General features: G+C 28.8%; 1 protein-coding gene across 1 annotated transcript in view; it reads left to right on the top strand.

Annotated features, from left to right (window-relative positions):
- Positions 1-11608, top strand: part of LOC101239600 (uncharacterized) — a 44118-nt gene extending 32510 nt beyond the window's left edge. Inside the window, exons 4-6 of the mRNA XM_065814200.1 lie at positions 1998-2089; positions 8645-8717; positions 11353-11608. Coding sequence (XP_065670272.1) covers positions 1998-2089; positions 8645-8717; positions 11353-11400 — 213 coding nt within the window. The 3' untranslated portion in view covers positions 11401-11608. The remainder of the gene's footprint in view (positions 1-1997; positions 2090-8644; positions 8718-11352) is intronic.
- The last annotated feature ends 10162 nt before the right edge of the window (positions 11609-21770 follow it).

Below are 21770 nucleotides of genomic sequence, written 5' to 3'. Positions count from 1 at the left end.
GGTCGAGAAAAGATCAATATATCCTTGAAAAACCCCAAATTATCCTTGAAAAGTCCTGGAAATTTAAATTAGCTTTTGGCTGGCCACCCTGTATATATATCTACTATAGTATATTTATGTGAGCATTTGCTCACTATTTTTGCTTATCTAAATCGATACGGCTTTTTTTCGAAAAAGAAGAAAAAAACAAAGAATAATGAACAAAAAGATTGATGCACCGTGCGAACCCTCAGTGATGTAGTAACACTCTGCTGCGAATCAGGATATTGTCAGTTGATGTATGTACTGAAGATCCTGGCAGCAGGCTATTTCAGTATGATGTCACACTGCTCACCTAAATCAGAAGTATAAGATATTTTAATCATATTATGCAGTGATTATCTTTTTTAGGAAATATCTGGAATACTGGAATTTTTTGTTCAAAAAGTGAATCCTGGCTCACAATCAACTAAAATCTTTATTTCAAGAAAGTTTTTATTGCATATTATATTTTTGTAAACATAATATAAAAATAAAACAATGTATTTTGAATGTTTAAATATTAACAGATATTTTTATCAAATTTTTGTTTAAATAATGATCTTTTTTTGTAAGTTGAAGAACACAAAAAGGATCATATGAATATATAAATATTCATATATTCATATACATGATATGCAATATACTTCTTCAATTGTTCTGAGAGAAATAAAGTGGAAAGTTATTTTTAAGTGTCAAAAATATCTTCCTAAGTTTTATATTTAGTATAAAATATTAATTTTTTAAATAATCAATGTTATATTTGTTTACAGACAGCCTCACAAATCCTTGGCTAGATATTTTTCAATTAAAAAAATTTAAAAAACTTCTTCCTCTTTAATAGGTGATGTTTAAAAAAAAAAAAAAAAAAAAAACAAGGAAAAATATCAATATCAAATAATCAATGTTAGTTATATTTGTTTACAAACAGCCACACAAATCATTGGCTAGATATACTGTGATGCTATAACAGCTGTTAATGTTATAAATTGTCAAAATTAATTTTAAAACAATTTACGAACCTTGAAGAAATAACATTGTTCGGCAAAGAATTCCAGTTTTTAATTATTCTATTGTTAAAAAAGTTATTTCTTGAGGAACACTCAAATTTTTCATGTGTAATTCTTTTACGTATCCACATATATTTTTGATGAAGGATCGTCGCTTTGTTAGTGAAAAAACCATTTTGGGATTTTTGAACCAATTCACAATTTGTAACCCATATAATATTTTGTATTGGTATATCAAGTCCTCCCTAGTTCTGTGATTTTCTAAAGTTGTTAAATTTAGTTTTTGTAGTCTATCTTCATAAGGAAGGTTTTTTGGATCTGGAATGAGTTTTGTGGCTGTTCTTTGAAGCTTTTCAAGTTCTACTATATCATTGATTAGAGTTGGGTTCTAAACTGTTACTGAATACAAGTTGAGGTCTCACTAGTGTAAAATATAATGACTTAACTTTATTTGAATTTAAATAAGTAAAAGTTCTTTTTATTGAACCTAGTGCCCTTTGCGCTTTAGCGACTGTTAATTTTATTTTATCATGCCACTAGATCAGCTGATATTATTATACCTAAGGCTCTTTCTAATTTTGTTTCTTTAATTTTGTAATTTCCATCTGTTGTAAATAGTATACTTGTATGATATATTTTTAGTACCAATGTGCATGATTTTACATTTTTCTTGATTGAGTTTCATTCCTCAGATATTACCCCAGTTTTTACTTTATTAATGTCAGTTTGAAGTTGATTTGTTGCTTTTAAAACGATTTCATCATTATCAATTGAAATTAATTTGCTGTCATCAGCAAATAATTTGCATTCAGAAGTTAACAGGTTAGGTAAATCGTTTATGTGTATAATTAAAAGAAGTGGACTCAGCCTTGTCGCACTCCACTAAATACTTCACCCTAATTAGATATATTTTCACCCATAATTAACCTTTGTTTTCTACCAACATAACATAATAAAATTTTTATCTAGATTCAAGCATGTTATTATAAAAAGCCACCTGAAGTTCCTGGAATTAAGTTATATAATGAAACCTTTGAGATGCTTATGAAGTACAATGATTGGTAATAATCTTATTTTTTTATTTTCAATTTTTTTAAGATAAAATAAAGATTTTTTAAGAAGTTTATGTTATTTAGTTGCAGAAATTAACTTTTCAAAATGAAATATTTTAAAATTGTTTTTAATTATTAAAATTGTAGTTCATTGTTAAAATTTTTACTCAATTCTATCTGCTAATACTAATAATATCTCAGTTGCTGTGCATTTATGCTTGTTTAGTAAGATACTTATAATATTTCAGTTGTAGTGCATTTATGCTTGTTTTGTAAGATACTTATAATATTTCAGTTGTAGTGCATTTATGCTTGTTTTGTAAGATACTTATAATATCTCAGTTGCAGTGCATTTATGCTTGTTTAGTAAGATACTTATAATATCTCAGCTGCAGTGCATTTACGCTTGTTTAATAAGCATACTTTTTTTTGGTTGTTTGAAGTAACTGCACCGTAATTAGTAACAGCTATGATTTTGATAAAATAAAGCCAAAGCTAGGTTTATAACTAGTATTTTGAATTATTAAGGGAAAGACAAATAAATTCTTGTTTTGAGTATTGAAGATGTGTGTGACTGAAATTTATCTACAGTTTCTTCTTTAAAAGGTTTTATTGTTTACATGATTCAAACTTACATTATTCATAACAACTCTCAAAAAGAGATTTTTTAATAATTTAAATACTGCATTTTGAAGTTTTAATTGCTTTCAAAAAGAAAGTTGTTTTTGATTGCAGTTACCAAGGAATTATCAAAATTCTCTAAATATTTGTAGATAGGAAAAAATGAATTGAAGTTATTCAATAAGATTTGGTTAAATAAATTAAGGTTATTCAATAAGGTATGAATTAAGGTTTAATTCATACCTTATTGAATAACCTAAGAATTCAATTAATTTATTACAATTACAGGCAAAAATTAGAAAAAAACATTTTGTGGACATTAAATGTTAAAATAACAGTTGTTAGAAAATACCTTATTAACCTACTCCCTCATATTGTCAAGCATTCACTCTTTTCATATTTTCTTACATCTACCTCTTTTTTCTTCAGAAAAAAACAATGTTTATACTTAATTATCGGTATCTTTATGCTGTATATGAACCACTTGCTTATCACAGATTCTGATATTTCTAACCTAGATGACTTAAGAGTGAAAAAAAAAAAGAGTTTCAATGTTTAAATGGAGTAAAATTTTGACTTCAGGTGCCAATAAAACAGCTGCAGAATCAGAATCATGCATTAAATTTGGCCACACCAAACTGTGAAAAAAAAAATTTCAGATAGATAAATTTTCAGTTCACTAGTTCAGGATTTATGAAATTTTTTGTTTAAATTTTTTTAAACAAAATATTTCATAAATCTTATACTAATAACTCAATATCTACCAACATTTAAAGTTGGTTACGATTCAAATCGGTTATGCTGCTAAACAATCTTCTTTTGTACCTTTTCGCTTGTATCTTGACCATGTTGCAGTTTTGACAGATTGTTTACTGTAAGGTCCCACAGAGAATTCTCCGCGATTGATAAAATCTTTGATGTAGTAGAAGCCAGTGTGAGTTTTAAGTGCTGCACTTGCACCAGTTAACATTAAACACCACCTTTTAAAAGCTTCAATGGATTGGATTCAATCTTCAGCTGAAGAGTGAATCCTAAGCAAGTCCTAATATTTAGATTGAAACTTTTGAATGTTTTAATGATGCAAAAGATGTTTTAATAATGCAAAAGATGTTTCAATGATAAAAAAGCTTTTTCAATGATAAAAAAGATGAAATCAAGTTTGTCTTTACCAGTTGCTGGATTTATTGTTTATAAGCATTCATTTCCCTAAAACTGGCCCCCCTGAAAGGAACTCAGTTGAATGTGGAGGGCTACAGGCCATTTATCTGCTTCTATCCAAGCCATATTAAGGATCTTGAAGAGATGACTGATAACTCTATAAGATGCAATTTCATTGCAGAGATTTCCAGAATCAGAGCATTGTCAGGCCTGCTCATGATTAGCTTTTGAATGATATTGCCAAACAACTTTGCATTAGCAACCGTTCAAGCAAATTTCTGAAAAGACTTGAGATTGGATTTGATTGAGCCTAGTGTTCGCAAGTTTCCTGGAGTGGACAAGAATCTTAAGAATTAAGCAATTGTTGATCTATATACGCTAAAGTCACACACACACACACACACACATCTACATATAAATACATGTGTATGTGTGTGATTTTATATATATATATATATATATATATATATATATATATATATATATATATATATATATATATATATATATAAGTCACACACATACACATGTATTTATATGTGTGTGTGTTTGTGACTTTTTTCAAAAAAAAAAGACATTTTTATTTTAGCTTTATTAAATTACCAAACAGCTAAACAACTTTTATTAACAAATAAGACACAGAACAGTAATCTGTACAAAAAATGTTTAAAAAATATTTTTTCCTATGAACTTTGAATTCATAAGTTCAAGTTTTTTCGATTTTGCATGAAGTTCCCATTTCGATTTTACAGCATGTTCAGCAGTTTGGTTAGATCTGGGAATGTCAATTATTGACTCCTCTAATGCATCTTTAAACACTTAATTATCTTCTTGCATTTTATCTTGATGAGTAAGGAAAGGAGTTCATTAAAGGAGTTTTCATTGTAATATTGCAAATGGAACCAAACGTTTGCCCATTTGTAGCAATTGAAGTCGCATGCTACAACTTGCAAGGATACTGCAACTTGCAAGGATACTGCACCTTTCTGGTATCGGAAAGAAAGCTATAACAGCTCATATTGCACGTGAGTTTTATCTTGCTTATGTAAGTTTGGAAGTTACTTTCAGCTGATTTGAGGCCAATGTGAAGTTGTTTTATAATGATAGTATGCCTGGCATAGTTCATTATAAGAACTTAAAATCATCTCACCATCCCGAGTTCTTATCAGTGTTAACATCATCTATCGCAACGAGGCGCAAATCAGCCTGAGAGAGACAGTTTTCTGTTAATTTATCAATGAAGTAGTAATTGAGTTCTGGTTTATTTTTTTTTTTGGTTTTTGGTTAATTAGATATATTGTTTGATATTATACTCTTGAGTTCTTTATAAAAGTAAGGGAGAACGTTTATTAATTTTTGGAAAATTTTCTTACCCACCCTAAACTTATCAAGACTCTCTCCCCCCCCCCCCCCCCCTCCTCCAACCTATTGTTGATTAATTTATATTTGTTATCAACAAAAACTTTATCTCAGAACTAAGAAAAAATTCAGTAAATATACGCCTTAAAAATTAGAAAATAATTATTTCAGTCACTGATAAAAACAAAACTTTTCAGTGTAAACAGGCTTTAAATATTGTAAATATTGACTTGTCAAAAATGAGCTTCTCGCCAAATTATAAAATTTAATCCAGCATATTAAATCCTATTGAAATTATGATAGAAATTATGATAAATTAGCATTTTCTAACAACTGTTTAGCTGTTAGAAAATGCATATTTGATCGCAAACCACACTTAAATTAAATAGTTTTATGCATGTTTTGTAAAAAGTTTTTTTATAAAAAACACTTATTGTAACATAAAAAATTTCCCACACCCTCTTCCTTTTATTAATCAACCTCCAACCCCCCCCCCACACACACACACACACACACACGCGCACACACACATGCAAAATCACCACCACCCTCACCCCGTTTATTAGATCTGGGCTAAAATTCCCACCCTTCCATTTAATCACACCCCTTCCTTGTATTAAGGACTCAAGAATACAAAAATGATACAGAAACCATGATTATTATCAATTTATCAAAATTATCAAAATTTTTTGAAAATATTTCCTTGAAGATCCCCTCTTATTAATGCTTGTTTTGAAGAATTTAAAATAAAAATTCAAATTAATTTTTATTATTACATAAATGTTATCAAGATTTAAAAATATTAAAAGAGATAATTCTGTGCAGAACATTATTACTAACAAAACATATTACATACTGAAATTTTACATACTGAAAAAAATTTTACATACTGAAATGTAAGTAAAATCCTATTTCTGCTTTATGATACAATGTGCATCAAATGTCGCTAGAGAGCAAAGAATCAACCAAATATTTTTTATATAAAAATACTTTTCTTGTTTTATAATTCTATTTGAAATCAAAATGTGTTCCTATAATACACATAACAATATTATAAAATTATATATAACAATATTATAAAATTAATATAAAAATGTTTTAGTTTTTTTGTCAAGTTTCATACAAGTATAATTAAATTTTTTTCACTTAAAACTATCAGTTAATTTCTTTTAAGAGGTCGAATAATTTTTTTGATAATATTTATGTATAAATTATGTATATGTAGTAGCTGTTTATATAAATATAATTTTTAAATAAAACAATTTAAATTAAAAGTCATAGTTATTAGTTGTGGTAAAGCTATTATTATAAATTACCCTCTGTTTAAGCTAAACTAATATAACCAACATAAAAAAAAATAGTTTGAAATAGGTAGTTTAATAATTTTCAAATTGCATCAAGTTGAGTATTTCTTTTATGTGACTATGAGTTCTACTTGTTGCTGGGAAAGTGGCGAAAAGATCAAAGTCATTTAAAAATATAAATATATAAGCTTAGAAGAACAAATTCAGCATAAAGAAATAGTTTAATGAACATAAAAATATTTGATGAACAACACATGTTAGTTTATCTTTCCAGTATATTTGTTAAACAACACATGCTATCAATCAATTGTTTGTCCTGGATGCAAAAATAATCTTTACAGACTCAAAAAGAGATACTCACTTCATGTTTATTGAGGAGCTAAGGTAAATTTAAGGTAGCTAAGGTAAATTTAAGGTAGCTAAGGTAAATTTAAGGTAGCTACGGTAAGTTTAAGGTAGCAACGGTAAATTTAATGCTTTTTAAGTTCAAAATTTTATTATACTTTCTTTTGTTTATTTATGAATCATTCAAAATATACATTTGTTGAATGTACATTTAACTAGGTTAGGCGGAAAACTCTTTTAAGAAGTAACAGCAAGACAACTAATATCTTTCTCTTCAAGACAACTAATATCTCTCAATCCAAATCAAGTTTATGCTAATTCTATACATATCGCTTCCTTATGACTGTTAACCCACCAGTATAGTGACATCAATACATTGCATTTGTATTAGGTTCTCTTCAAGTTTAGCAAGTGAAAAAGTTGACGTTTAACTACATATTATTTATAGGTTGCTTCTGGAATTATGAACAAAAAAAATGGCTCCAGCAAATTTGCTTGTACTTTTTATTTATCTACAGAAAAAAGTCACAAATGGCACACCAATGTCTTTGATTGTCAATAGAAGAATGATTGAAAAAAGTTTTTGATTAGCGGCGAACGACAGTCCATAATGTCTAGCCATTGTTGAAGGTATTCCTGAATCTAATTATAGTATAAGGCAAACTATAAAAAAGTGACGTTTACAAGACTTTAGTTTTTTTTGTTGTTGCATTTGGCTTGAAATGAACTTTTTTGGACAGTGTGAGTGAATGTCTGGTTCAGGGACAAAACAAACTCTTGGCAGTATTGATTGTAACTTCAGTAAAATTTAATAAATAAGAGAAATAATCCATGAAAGTTTTTGTATATTGAATTAGGCTTGTTTTCTGCTTGGAATTTTTTTTAAATATGTTTAGCTTAAGTTGAAAAATGTTATTTAACGAGTCTACCATAATAGAGGCTGGATAAAAACAACAAAAACAATTCAAACAAGTAATTAGAGAAATTGGATTCTTTTGAAAATTACAAAATGGCTTAAAAGGAGCAATAACAAATCTGAAAAGTTCATTTCTTTCAGCACAAGAGTTTGCACTAGATTTATGTAATAACATGTGGAAAGTTCACATTCTACTGTGTTTCTACAGCCATACAACCATACGTGGAACACCATAACCAAAGATTAGGAAACATTGCTAAACAATGTGGAGAAAGTATTTGGGCAAAATTTAAACTAACATGAATGAAGTTTAAAAAATAAGAGCATCTAGATCTTACCTCTTAAACCTCATGATTTGGTTCATGTCTAAATGTACCTGTATGTATGTATCTACGTATATGTATGCAAACATATATGTAGATTGATTATTATTGTATGTAAATACAACTATTGATCATAAAAGGTATACATGTTGATGTACTGCTATTGATATTTATAAGTGCTGTTGTTAACGTTATCTATTTTTATGTTGGAGTTTTTTTTTAAATAGTTTGTTTTTTTTTCTAACATTTATATTTCTTTTTTTCGATCCTAATTCCCCCATTATGATGTTTTTTTGTATTTCTTTTTTAGTTTTATGTAACAAATAAAAATTAATAAATATTTTTTTTTAACTGACTTTCAATTTCTTAAATGAGTCTAGTCTTTTATCATCAAGTTCTAAATCTAAGACCCCTTCAGACTTACTATTTTAATGTCTCTCAATACTTTATGATTATTTAACAACTCACGCACAAAATATAACGCAATCTCAATAATTCGTTTGCTTTACTTTGAATTTAACTCTTTTTTTGAACGTAGGAGAGGTGTAGAGCAGCTGCTAGAACTTGCAGAACGTGAAGGAGTTCATCTTGAAGATGAAATGATGGATAAGGTTAGTTTAGGAAGAGTAGTTTTAATATTAATAAAAGAATCATTAAAAGTAATTTATGATAACCATGAGCGAGATCTCGTCTCGTTCTCGTTTCTCGTGAGAAATGGGACTTCTCGTGAGAAACGAGAAATAGAAAATTCTCGCGAGAAGTAGACCGAGACTTAAATATTATATTATTTTCCAAATTAAAAATTATTATAAGTTACAAAAGCATTGAATTTCACGAGCCTAAGAAATCAATATTACGTTATGAAACAGTGACAAAAATAAATTAAATTTTTAATTAGGTTTTTAATTAGATTTTTTTTAAAAATCTAATTAAAAAATTTTAATTAGGTTTTAAATATTTTTAATTAGATATTAAATACAAAAACTTTTTGTATAAAATGGTGCACTTTCGACTGAATTTCATTAGTTTACCAGTGGAGTTCAACTTGACACATATTGTTCATATTGAAAAGAAATATTCTTGCCTCATTTCAACAATCAAAAATATCACCAAGAAAAAACAAAATCTGGAGATATTTTCAAAAAACAAGTGACGGTGCTGAATGCAAGGCGTGCAAAAAGTCTTTAAAAACAAAAGATGGAAACACAAGCGGACTTCATTGTCACCTCGAAAAAAAACACAGCCAAGATTACGTTGAGTATTCCGAAAAAACTGACGACTCTCTTCTTCCTCCTCCTAAGAAGAAACAACGAACCATGGTCGAAATGCTTGAAACAAAGTCCAAATATGACAAAGACAATTCCATTTAAAAACAGTTTGACTCTGCAATGCTGGATTACTTTTGCACTGATCTGGCATCCTTTTCAGCAGTCGAGGGAAGAGGTTTCAAGAAATTGTTTGATATTGCAAACCCTAAACTGAGCCTTCATCACAGAACAACATATTCAAGAAAGCTTTAAATTCGGTCAAGAGAAGTTCAAGCTGGAATGAAGAGCGTGATAACGGAGATTACGCTAAATCTAAAAAGTCCTGCATTTACTTCTGACCTTCGGACTTCTAGAGCTCAGGACAGCTACATCTTTTGGACTTTTCATGCTATTGACGAAAATTGGAGACTACATCACTGGACACCCCATGTCCAACAGTTCCCAGGCAGACACACAGGTATCTTAATTGAAGGAAAGCTGGATTCTTTCTTAGAAGAACTAAATTTGCCTGCTGATTTGCCAATGTACTGCGTGAACGACCAGGCAAGAAACATGAAACTTGCAGTCAAATTGTCAAAGCGCCTTGACCAATACTTGTGCAACAATCATATTTTGCAATGTGAAGTTCGAGACTCATTTGGAATGATTGCTGGAATGGATGATGCGTTGCAAACATACAAAGATTTGGCTTCTTTAACTTACCAGTCAACAGTTGCAGCTGAGTTGCTTGAATCAGAATCAGACGCTGAAGGAATCAATTTTAGACAGTTACGCCAATCTGTTGACACAAGATGGAATAGTGAACTGGATTGCATGGCTTCTGTCCTAAATCTAAAGAGTGCAATTATCAGCTTATGTGCAAATGAAGATATTTTTTCTTCAAAGACCATCAACGCATCACAGTGGAAATCAATCGAGGGAGCAGTAGAAATTTTGGCACCACTTAAAGAAGCTACAGAAACGTGGTTGGCTGAGTCTATTCCAACAATTAACACTGTCGCCGATTCTCTTTATTTAATCCATGACAAAATTGATCAATTTATTGAGACGGATGGAAAAAATGGCTACGGTGTCTTGTATGCAAAAAACTTGAAAAGCTGCATTGAGAAAAGATTTCCTCTTTGTCACACTGGAAACTTATTGAGTGCTGCAGCAAACTACTTCAATCCTGCTTTAAAGGGACTTCACTTGAAGCTCTTCAAAAAATTTCAAACAACAAAAGAATGGTTAGCCTCACAGGTTAAGGATAATGTTGAGTGCCAACCTGTTGCCAGATTCCTTTCAACAGATTTGTCCCCTAATTCAAAACTGAAGCGCAAGTTAAACGTCAGACTTGAAACACAAGAGCCAACATCTGAACTGAATCCTATTTTGAGCGAAATGTGCCAGTATGAATATCTCCCTGATGCCAAAAAAGACTTTCCGATTCTTGCAATTTCCACCAAGGAAATTGCATTCAAATACATTGCCAGAACTCTCTTTATTAGCTAGACAAACTTTAGCTATTCCAGCAAGTTCAACTAAATTAGAGAGAGTTTTTAGCTCAGGTGGAAATGTCGTCCGATCATCCGGACACAACTTTCACCCAGAAAAAGTAGAACAAATCATCTTAATCAGAGAAAACATTGTCTTTATGGAAAAGTTTGGGAAAAAAATTCTGAATTAATATTTGAAAAAGTTGTTTACATTTGACAAATGTCATTTTACATTTGACAAATGTCATTTGTGTCTATTTGTCAAAACCATATTTACATTTTTTTTTTTACTTAGATTTTAATAAATTTGTTTTCAAAAGTTGTTAAATTTCTCGTCTCGTTCTCGGTCTCACAAGAAGTACTAACTTCTCGTCTCGGTCTCGTCTCGGTTTGAAAAAACCTAGTCTCGCTCATGGTTAGTTTATGACATATTGTCCTATGATTTTTTTTTTTCTTTGTGTAGAGTACGTCAATAAAATAGAAGATTTAATTTTTTTTTCTAGCTTGACGATTACTTATCTAACGTTAAGGAGAAGAAACGCATATGGTAGTGTGCGTGAAACAACTGAATAAATATAAGAAATAAGAAATGTGTGAATATTTTAAACAGTCAAAATCCGTTTCAGTATTAGCGATAAATAGTTTTTATTCGAATAAAAATTATTTATTGTGTATATGTGTATTATAATGAAAGATTCTTAAATAATTAATTGAACAAATGAAATAAAAACAAAAACAAGGGAATATTTCTAATAAAAATCCTTGTTTTGGCTTTAGTTTAAAAAATTTGTTGAAATTTTTTTTTAATAATTTTTTTTTAAAAATAACTATGCAAGTTATTTTAAGTTGGTTAAAAAAGCAATTGGCACGTGATTTTTAAGTTGTGGGTCTTCCATAAAGTACCTACGCAGGTATGGAGTAGAGGGAATTACCCAAAAACGCATGAATGCATGTATGAATGCGAAGGGGAAAGGGTATGAAAGATGCACTGTCTAATAACCTGGACGCGGTTTGACTATTTCTCGTTCTCTGTCACTCCTAAAACTTGATTTCTTTTTTCCAACAAAAGCATTGAATTTCACGAGCCTAAGAAATCAATATTACGTTATGAAACAGCGAAATCTCGAATTAACTAAAAAACTTACGGGTGCCCCCTTGTTTTGCGTTTTTCTGTGAAAATAATTATTTTTTTATTTAGATCGCATAATCTTAAGTTATGAATAATAATTAAAAAAAAAGTTGTTAACAGAATAGTAGGTTATATCTAAACTTTAAGGACAACTTAATTCACACTTATAATAATATTAAACTTTAATTTAATCTTATTATAAGTGTGATAAGTTACGATCAATTTTATTATAACTTATAATTATAATAAAATTGATCGTTAATTACGTGTTTTTCTAATTTTCTATCGCAATACGATAGGCTGAATGACTACTATTACAGTTTTTGAGTTCTGCCCTTAGGCTTTAATTTTTTGTCCTCAATTTCCTGTATAAAAAATTGGTAAATTTGGTTTGAAAGTAACTAAAAAAAACGTTGGTTTCAATTGCATTGTGAAATTGGCCGCGTCAGCTTTGTATAAAAAAAATTATATTCCCTATTCTTTCTTTTTAGCAGTTTTGTTTTGAAAATCTCAAAACGTAGGTTCAAAGAATTTGACCAACAAGTTCAAAACATCCTAAGCATTTCTTTGGGAAATCAAAACAATAGCTTTAGTTTTCAGGTAAAAAGTCATCGCAAACAAACATGTTTTTTATAGTAAATGCGCTCTACAGAAGGCTACGTGTCAATACCCAATTTATAGCCTGTAAATCCGAGTCTATGCGGTACAAGCCGAGGCAAAGACATTTAAAGTATTGCTTACAGATTTATCATGTCCATTAGTTATGATTTAGAGAAGTTAAAAATCAAATGTGAGAAGATTTATTTTGCTAAAAACGTTGACCTGTAGCGTTTTTAAATTACTGCGCAGAAATTTTCAACCGTTCTAACTTCCTTTGCGGTAAAATATAAAGTTAAAATATTGCTGAGTTATATTTTAATGTTATAATTTTACTGCGCTCGCTATTATTTTTCTGTCATCGAGTAAAGCAATTTTTCTTTATTGTGCGACGAAATCTAATTTTAGAATAAATTAAATAGCCTAAGTGATCCATGAAATTGCTTCTGTTTCTTCTGAACGTCAATAACCTAGTTTTATTACACACTAGTTTATTGACGTTCTATTAAGTTATGAAGAATATGAAACCTTGAGCTAATTATTTTTTTATAACAACACGTAAAACAACTGATATACGAACATCATTTTAGCTCAGTATAAACATTTGATTTACAAAGTTTTTAGCGACGAACAACATTATAATGATTGTTTTTATTTTCTAAAAGAATTTTATGAGTTGTCTGTTGGTCAAGTTTAATGGATGCTGGATATAAAGTCATGCTAATTTTGTCCAGTGAAGGACCACACAGCGATGTCAATTCCAATAAGGTTTGCAGTACCAGGAATCTCAACATCTGTAGCCCACAAACAATCTGTGGCCATACCACTTTTGGTAATATAGTTTTCCACATCATCACCTAAATATCCTGATAAGAGACTGGAACAAGGTTTTGATACCATGTGCTTAACAACAACATTGCAGTCACGTATATGTATACTCAGAACCTGTCAGCAAAAACAAAATTGCTCATAAAAAAACAATTGCCATCACCTTTGCAAGCATGTTTTTTTGAAGGTACATCATTTTCTACTCTATCAATAAGATCTGGTATTATAAATATTATGAGTCCTTGTTCTTCAGCTATTTTTTGGTGAATTTCTTTGGAGGGATGTTTCATTAATTTAGGATTACGTTAAACATTTATCATGGTTACCGCACTCGGAAGAAAATTATCATAATTTTGATTTAATTTTCTCTCCGACAAATTGTTTAATATAATGTAGAGAGTGTTTCTTTTTTAATGTGTTGTTCCCTTTACTGTTTCTTTATAAGCATATTGAGTTAGACAAAATATCAAGAATTTCATATAGACCAAGCCATGAGCAAGTAATTTTCCCACCTTATCTATTTTCTCTTTTAAGAATTTTCAATAGTTTTTTTTGACCAACAAAATGTTTTGATAATGTTGCATGCTTTCTGACAGGGTAGTTGGTTATACATAAGATAAAATATTTAACACCCCATTGAATTGTGCCCTTTAACTCGTAAAGCAAAAAGGATTCCACCTAAAATTGAAGACCAGCCTTAAACATTTTCATTTAATATCTTGATAATTGCTTTCTTAATTGTCTAATTCTGTCTCTTCACAATGCCATAGACTTATGGATGGTGAGCAGAGGTTACACGTTGCTGAACGCCTGTCATATCATGTAGTGCAATGGACACTGAATTTACAAATTTACAACCTTGGTCATTAATTTGTATTTGAAAACAACCATGCTTGCAAATAACTCTATAGAGAAGGCCTGCTACTGATACTGCTGTTTTGTCGATAAAGGCTTCAGCTTCATTTGATTTAGAAACATAATCAATAAGAACAATTACATAATTAAATCCATTTAATTCAGGTAATTTAATTAAATTTATACCAACTTGTTTCATAACTTTTTGTTCCACTTTACTAGGTTTTAAAGCAGGAGACACTTAGGTTTCTGTTAGAGATTTTTTGGCATAGTTCACATGAAGCTACATGTTTGGTAATATCTTCCACGACTAAATGCCAAAAAAATCTTGAAAAAATTTGCTTTCTCACAGCATTAATGTCTAAGTGGCTGACTAATGCAACATCTCTTTCAGAAGTTTAAGGACCTTCATGGACTTCTTTAATAATGTTTAATTGTTCTTCTCGATCTATTACCACAACCACCTGCAATAAAAGAAAGTTATTTGTATTAAATTTGTACAATATTTTGAAATGCTTTGAAGCTATAAATTTTTGAATTTACGAATTTAAAAATTTTGTGTTCATTTACAATAAAGCACAACTCAGAATATTGTTTAGTTACTTTATTTCGTTCAAGTAAAACCTTTTAAATTGATTTCTTTCATTTCAAAAAACTTCTTTCCATAAAATAAGTTTAAAATAAGTCGTCGAAATCTTTTTTTCATAGAGCCCCTATATATACTTTCAATAGAATATAGGTATTATATTAATAATCCTAATGGGCATGAAACTGCCGCGGTGATCAGTAAATTAAATAAAGAAAAAAAAAACAACTGAAAAAATAGAATCAAATAACTTCAGAGTTACTCAAGCATAAATGAATCTCATATTTTAAAAATTTATTTTTTGATTCGAAACTTAAATGAGCTTAATAACTTTGCCATACATTTATATCATTTTTGATAAATACTCCATATATTTAGACCTCGATATGCAATGTAATATATTTATATTCATTATATGCTATACATCTATATATGTTATATATATATATATATATATATATATATATATATATATATATATATATATATATATATTTATATATATATATATATATATATATATATATATATATATATATATATATGTATATATATATATATATATATATATATGTATATATATATATATATATATATATATATATATATATATATATATATATATATATATATATATATATATATATATATTCAGTATATTTATTAAAGTTTTGCGCAGTTTATATGTGTTACTTGTAATTGCTCATTTCTATTTATTTCAAACTTGTTATTAAGGTTTTCAGGAAAGAGGAGGTTATTGTTGAATCGATACATAAAAATTAAATGCTGATAGTTTTTATTTCAAAAGTATCCATCATTTTCATATCATTCATTAAAGGCTTAGCGTGTTAACGCTTATTTTTAGAATAAATGATTCTGCACGCATGTTTTTGTATGTTTATAAATTTTTTTAAGTTTTAATGGTTGCGTACTTGCGCATGATATATTAGCATAGCTGATGAAGCTATTGATATACGAACGAACTCGATACATCATACCAATTATATTGGTGATCTTAGATTAAATATATCTAATTTGAGGAAGCCAGGATAAATTCTCATCAACAAAAATTCCTAAGAATCTTTTATAGCTCTTTTTTTAATTAAATTATCATATAAGATAAAGTCAGGCAACTTAAGAGGAAGGTTTTCTTCTTGTGCTTTTTTATGGAATAAGTTTGTTTTCTCTGAGTTCAGGGAGAGTTTTTTTAGCTCTAAACCAATTATTTACTTTATTTAGGTTAGTATTCATGTCAACATATAGTTTCCTAATATTAATGTTAGTAAGAAATTAATTTGTATGATCAGCAAACATGACAGAACTCAGTTATAAAGACGCATTGCAAAAATCATTTATATAAATTAAAAATAGGAGTGGACCAAAGATAAATACTTGGGGAACTCCACATAAAACATTCAATACTCCAAACTGTATATTACATAAATATTGTAAGTTTTATTAATTATACTATAGTGTTTTAGTTTATCTAATAGGATGCAGTGATCAGCTGTCTAAAATGCTTTTGATAAGTCAATGAAAATTAAAGTAAACTTGTTTTGTTTAAAACCATTAGTTATTTGATCAACTAATTTAATAACTGCATGCTCAGTTTTTTTTTTTAAATCCAAACTGGTTTGGGTAAAATAATATGTTTTTAGTGAAGTGAATATAGATTCTATTATAAATTACACGTTCGAAAAGTTTGAAAGTACAGAAAGTATTGGTATAGGTCTATAGTTGGTTATGCCCGAATGTTTATAACATTCAAATAAAGGAATTACCTTTGCTAATTTAAGTCCATCAGGGAAAATACCAGAAGTTATAGAGAGCTTTGGTATATGGATCAGAAGTCTGCTTCTTCTGATTTTGTTGAAGATAACTATATCACTGGATATTTCATCAAATCCTGGTGGTTTATTTTTTTTATAGGAAGAAAATCCTTCTTTAAATTCTTTATAGTTAAATTCATCACCGTACATGTTATTCGCAGGTTTTAGATTAGCTTTTAAAAGAATCATATTTTGAAATTATTTTATTGGGAAAGTTCGGCCCTATATTTATAAAATATTTTTTAAATTCTTCCGAGATTTGTTTTTTTACAGAATATGTTAGTGTTATTGATATTATTTCTTTTTGGTAAAAAAGTTGAATTTAAATTTTTCTTCCCATTATGCCATTAATGATGAACCACGTTTTCTTAATACCAAATTTGCATTTAATGATTTGATTACAGTAGTAATTTTTATAAAGCCTTATTAGATTTATTAGATTTTGGTAAAAATATTTATATCTTTTGTAATGTTTTTCATTATCAGTGTTTTTAATTTTTAAAAATTTATTATAGAGTTTCTTCTTCTTTTTTGAGCATAATATATAACACATATGCTAGATAATTTACAATTATATATATATATATATATATATATATATATATATATATATATATATATATATATATATATATATATATTACTTTTATATATATATATATATATATATATATATATATATATATGTAATATATATATATATATATATATATATATATATATATATATATATATATATATATATATATATGTATATATATATATGTATATATATATATATATATGTAATATATATATATATATATATATATTACACATTTACACAGTTATAAAACAAAAACTAGTTAGCCGGAACAGTATTTTTCAAAGTTGATAGAGTTAATTTTAATTTCGAAGCTGATATTTTCGGCTTTAACAACGTCAGACGGCAAGTTATTCCAAATATCGTCGCTGCAAAGCAAAACTATCTTAAGTCCATTTTTAGCAAAATTGACTTTTTTGGTTTAAAATACTCCTTAGGTACACAAAAGTCATCTCACAAAGTATGGAACCAAGGTTGATTCAACTTTTGCAACTATGAGTAAAATTCAAATATCTTATGTCCTAAAAAAATAATGAAGAGATCTTGTTGCTGCAAAACTATACTAAGTCCATTTTTTGGCAAAAAAAAATTTTTTGGTTTCAAATACTTAATACATGTAATAAATAACTGAAAACAAGTAGATTTATTCAAAAAAATCAAAAGTCGTGATTAAATTTAAAACTTAAAATGTCTTTTTCTCAGAACAGCCAAAACGGACTTATGGTCTTGTTTTGCAGCGACAATTTAATTTGTAGAATTTTGTCATATTTTATATAGTTTTAAGATTATATTTAGTCCATTTGCATTGTTGCTTCTCATAAACTTAAATTTTTTATTTTTTTGTCAGTTTGATTATGAAAACTAATTAACATATTCTATGAGTATTTTAAAAACAATTTGGTTTAATTAAGAAGATCAAACGCAGTGATGAACTAAAAACTTTAAATGCCTTTTTCTCAGAACAGCAAAAATAGACTTAAGATCTGGTTTTGCAGCAACGATATTAACAACCCTGAGCGAGAAAGAGTGTTTACGGACATCGAGTTTACACTTTAGTATGCGTAATTTGAATTTTGTGACCTCGAGTGTAAATATAGTTGTTTATTTGGCAAACAAAATTGTTCAGAACTTTGTAATATCTAATCATGTCTTGCTTAAGGCGACGAATTTATAGTAGTTCCAAACCAAGAATTCTAAGTCTATTAAAATATGAAAATCTATTTAGGTTAGCAATTATCTTGGTAAAACGTCTTTGCACTCTTTCCACTGCTTTGTTTATTTCAGTGCGATTTAGAGACCAAACCGGAGAGCAATAATCTAAGATCGGTCTTATGTAGAAAGTGTAGGCTTTTAAGATAACGCGTGGATAAACGCGACTTTTAAAATACTGAATGATTAAATATCGTCGAATATTTGATGCACGGACGATATTTGAAATATGATTATTGTAATTTAACTAAGAATCCACAAATGGCGAAAAAGCAGCAGTCACTGATTAACTTTTTTTTAATAGGAAAAAACCGATCCTACCTTAAATGCAATGGCGCTACAGGTGGTGTAATTTTGATTATATTTTTAGAGTTGCCAGACAAACACAAAACAAAACAAAGAAGCAAAAAGGTCCAAATTTATAATTTTTGCTTATATTTCAGCTGTTTTTAATAAAATTTATAAAAATACATGAAATGTTTTTAAAAAATAAAAAAGCGTATCTTTTTTTAAAATGTCAAAGTTCAAACTATTAGGAGGAAAAAATCCGAGCGTTTTGAGATTTTTGCGTAAAGTTCGAACGTTCGAACTTGAAGATGCTCGAACTAGCAGCCCTAGAAAGGAAGAACTTAACTTTTTAACATTTTAATTTTTTAATTTGAATCTTTAAATCGTAGTAACAAAATCCTAGAACGGATACCAGGGGGTTTATTCGTTAACCATAGCAATCTTGGGAATCCAATAATGTTTAAAAACAACTAAAATTATTTAAAAAACCCGTTTTAAACCTTCCTGAAGCCTCTTTAAATTTCTTATTTGAAACAAACCAAAAATCTCTTTGAAAGTATTGTTTTTAAATTTGGAGCTTCAAGGTCTGTTACTTTTATTTCATTTAAGGACTAAGCGTTTGAAAATAAAACCAGCCATTCTTTAGATCTTTAAACTGATTTCTTATTTATATGAATTTTTGAGATTTCAAAAGTTTTTTAAAGCTTGATGACTCTACATAACGTTCCACCTATAAACAAAACCTTAAAGTATTTCATTTTATTAAATACAAACAAATGTTGATTTTTAAATTCTTTAGTTTAGAACTATTTATACTATGCTATATACACAAAATTCCAAATACCCCGTCATCTATAGTATTGTGGCGCAACAAAGAAGAGGATAATATAAGGGGCTGTCTATTAATTGCGTCAACAAAATAGAGGGAGGGGGGAAAACTGGAAATTTTGATAGTTTTTGATGAGGGGGAGGGGGTCTAGAAAATTTGACGTCAACAACGTTACTTTTTTAAACAAATTTAGTTACTTCGTTACAAGTCATGCATACTTACTTAGTTACTAGTCATGCATAATGACCGATGAAAAAGGTATCAAAACGAGACTGTTACATACCTGGATCAGACGGCCTGCCACTTGCAATCGAAGTTGCTTAGTAAAAGAGAGATCTTGGAGTTCTTATCTCAAATGATCTTAAACGTAATGCTCAAGTTTTAGCAGCTGCGGTGAACGCTAACCGCTCCTAGAGAGGCTGAAAAAAACTATTCGCAGCCGTAGTTTTTCACTGTGGAAAGAAGTGTACACCACGTATGTTCGTCCTTCCCTAGAGCACGCTATCCAAGCGTAGTCACCTTGCCAACGGGCAGACATAGAAGCGTTAAAAAAATTTAAAAATTGTTCTACAAAAATCATTCCTGAGATTAAGCATCGCGCACCCGAGCAGCGAAGAGTCATGTTAGGTCTTAAGACACTTGAAGAAAGAAGAATAAGAGGTGATTTAATTCTGATGTTCAAGTTCATGCATGAATTTGATGAAATAAGTTTTCATGTATTATTCAATCGTCCTTCGTCGTCAAAGTATATTATGCTTGGTCATATTTAAAGACTTGCACAGCAAAGAGTACTCAATTGGATGCCAAGAGAGAAATTCTTCACGAACAGTGTTGTGTTGCAGTAAAATACCCTGCCGCAAATAGTAATTGACGCGACTTCCGTCAACATTTTCAAAAATTGACTTGATTTTCAAAAATTGACTAGACATTTAAATTAGTTCAAAGAGAATTTTTAAACGATGGCTTTAAATAAACTCTCTCCACATATGTTTCCAGTACTCTATTATATTCTTAAAGTAAGATAATTGTGCAAATGTGCACAAGTATTCTAAGACTTTTAGTAAAGAGGTGCCTGATGCAGAACATCTTTGTTGGTAATTTAAACATAGCGAACATTTATGATTTTTCAAAAGTCTATAAATTTATTACGGATTATTGTAAATATTTTAATTTACTGACCACTAAAGTTAACTAGACTAAACTTAAGAAAAAAGAAAATTAGACTGCGTTTGTAGTCTTGTGTTACATACTCACCCAACCTTTAATATTTTAATGACATTTTCTATATTCTACATTTTTTTAAACCGTGTTGTGCTTCAAAAATACCTGACACATACAAAACTAAATGAACACACGCGAGATTTTTACTCGTAACACTTTTATTTTTTCAAAGTTTGTGTTTGTTGGTCTGATGTAAAAACACATAAAAATTTATGTAAGTACATAATCTACATTATATAATTTAAATGTTTATACCAGAATCGGCAACCTGCTGCTCGCAAGCAGGTTGCCGACCCTGGTATAAACATTTGATGCTAAAGTTTCAATGTTATAATGCGACTCTTCAGCTCCATGCACAAATACTATTATGATATTGAAAACAAAATGTTAGTAGCTCTTTAAAAACTGAAAAGTTTTTATAAATTATAAACTTTGGTTCTTCCGTCTGAAAAAATTGCTAACCCTCTTGTTTATACAAATTATCAAACGCATTGTTTTGTAATGCTAGACTCTTTTAGAATTAGATGGCTTTTAATGTGGAATTGGATTAGGTTTAAAGTTAAAGCAAGGAGGATTGGCACATTCACGTTTTGTGACTCTGCACTGTACATAAACTATGATAAAAGAATTATGATAAATATTTAACTCTAGGAGAAGGTCTGTTGACGGGCACGTCGGTTATTACCGTTATCTCAAATTACCTAAAAGCTAACGTTATCTATGCAAAATTAATATATATATATATATATATATATATATATATATATATATATATATATATATATATATATATATATATATATATATATATTTATAATATGAATTTTATAATTTTCAGATTGATTATATATTTATATATATTTTAAGTTTGCAATTATTAAATAAATATAATAACTTAAAAGTATAAACTTGTTTTGTAAAAGAAGATCTTGTAGTTAGATTTCTTTATCATAGTAAGAATTTCGAA

Source organism: Hydra vulgaris, chromosome 12 (assembly GCF_038396675.1).
Source record: "Hydra vulgaris chromosome 12, alternate assembly HydraT2T_AEP".
In the NCBI taxonomy this organism is placed as follows: Eukaryota; Metazoa; Cnidaria; class Hydrozoa; order Anthoathecata; family Hydridae; genus Hydra; species Hydra vulgaris.
This window is presented reverse-complemented; position numbering and strand designations above follow the sequence as displayed.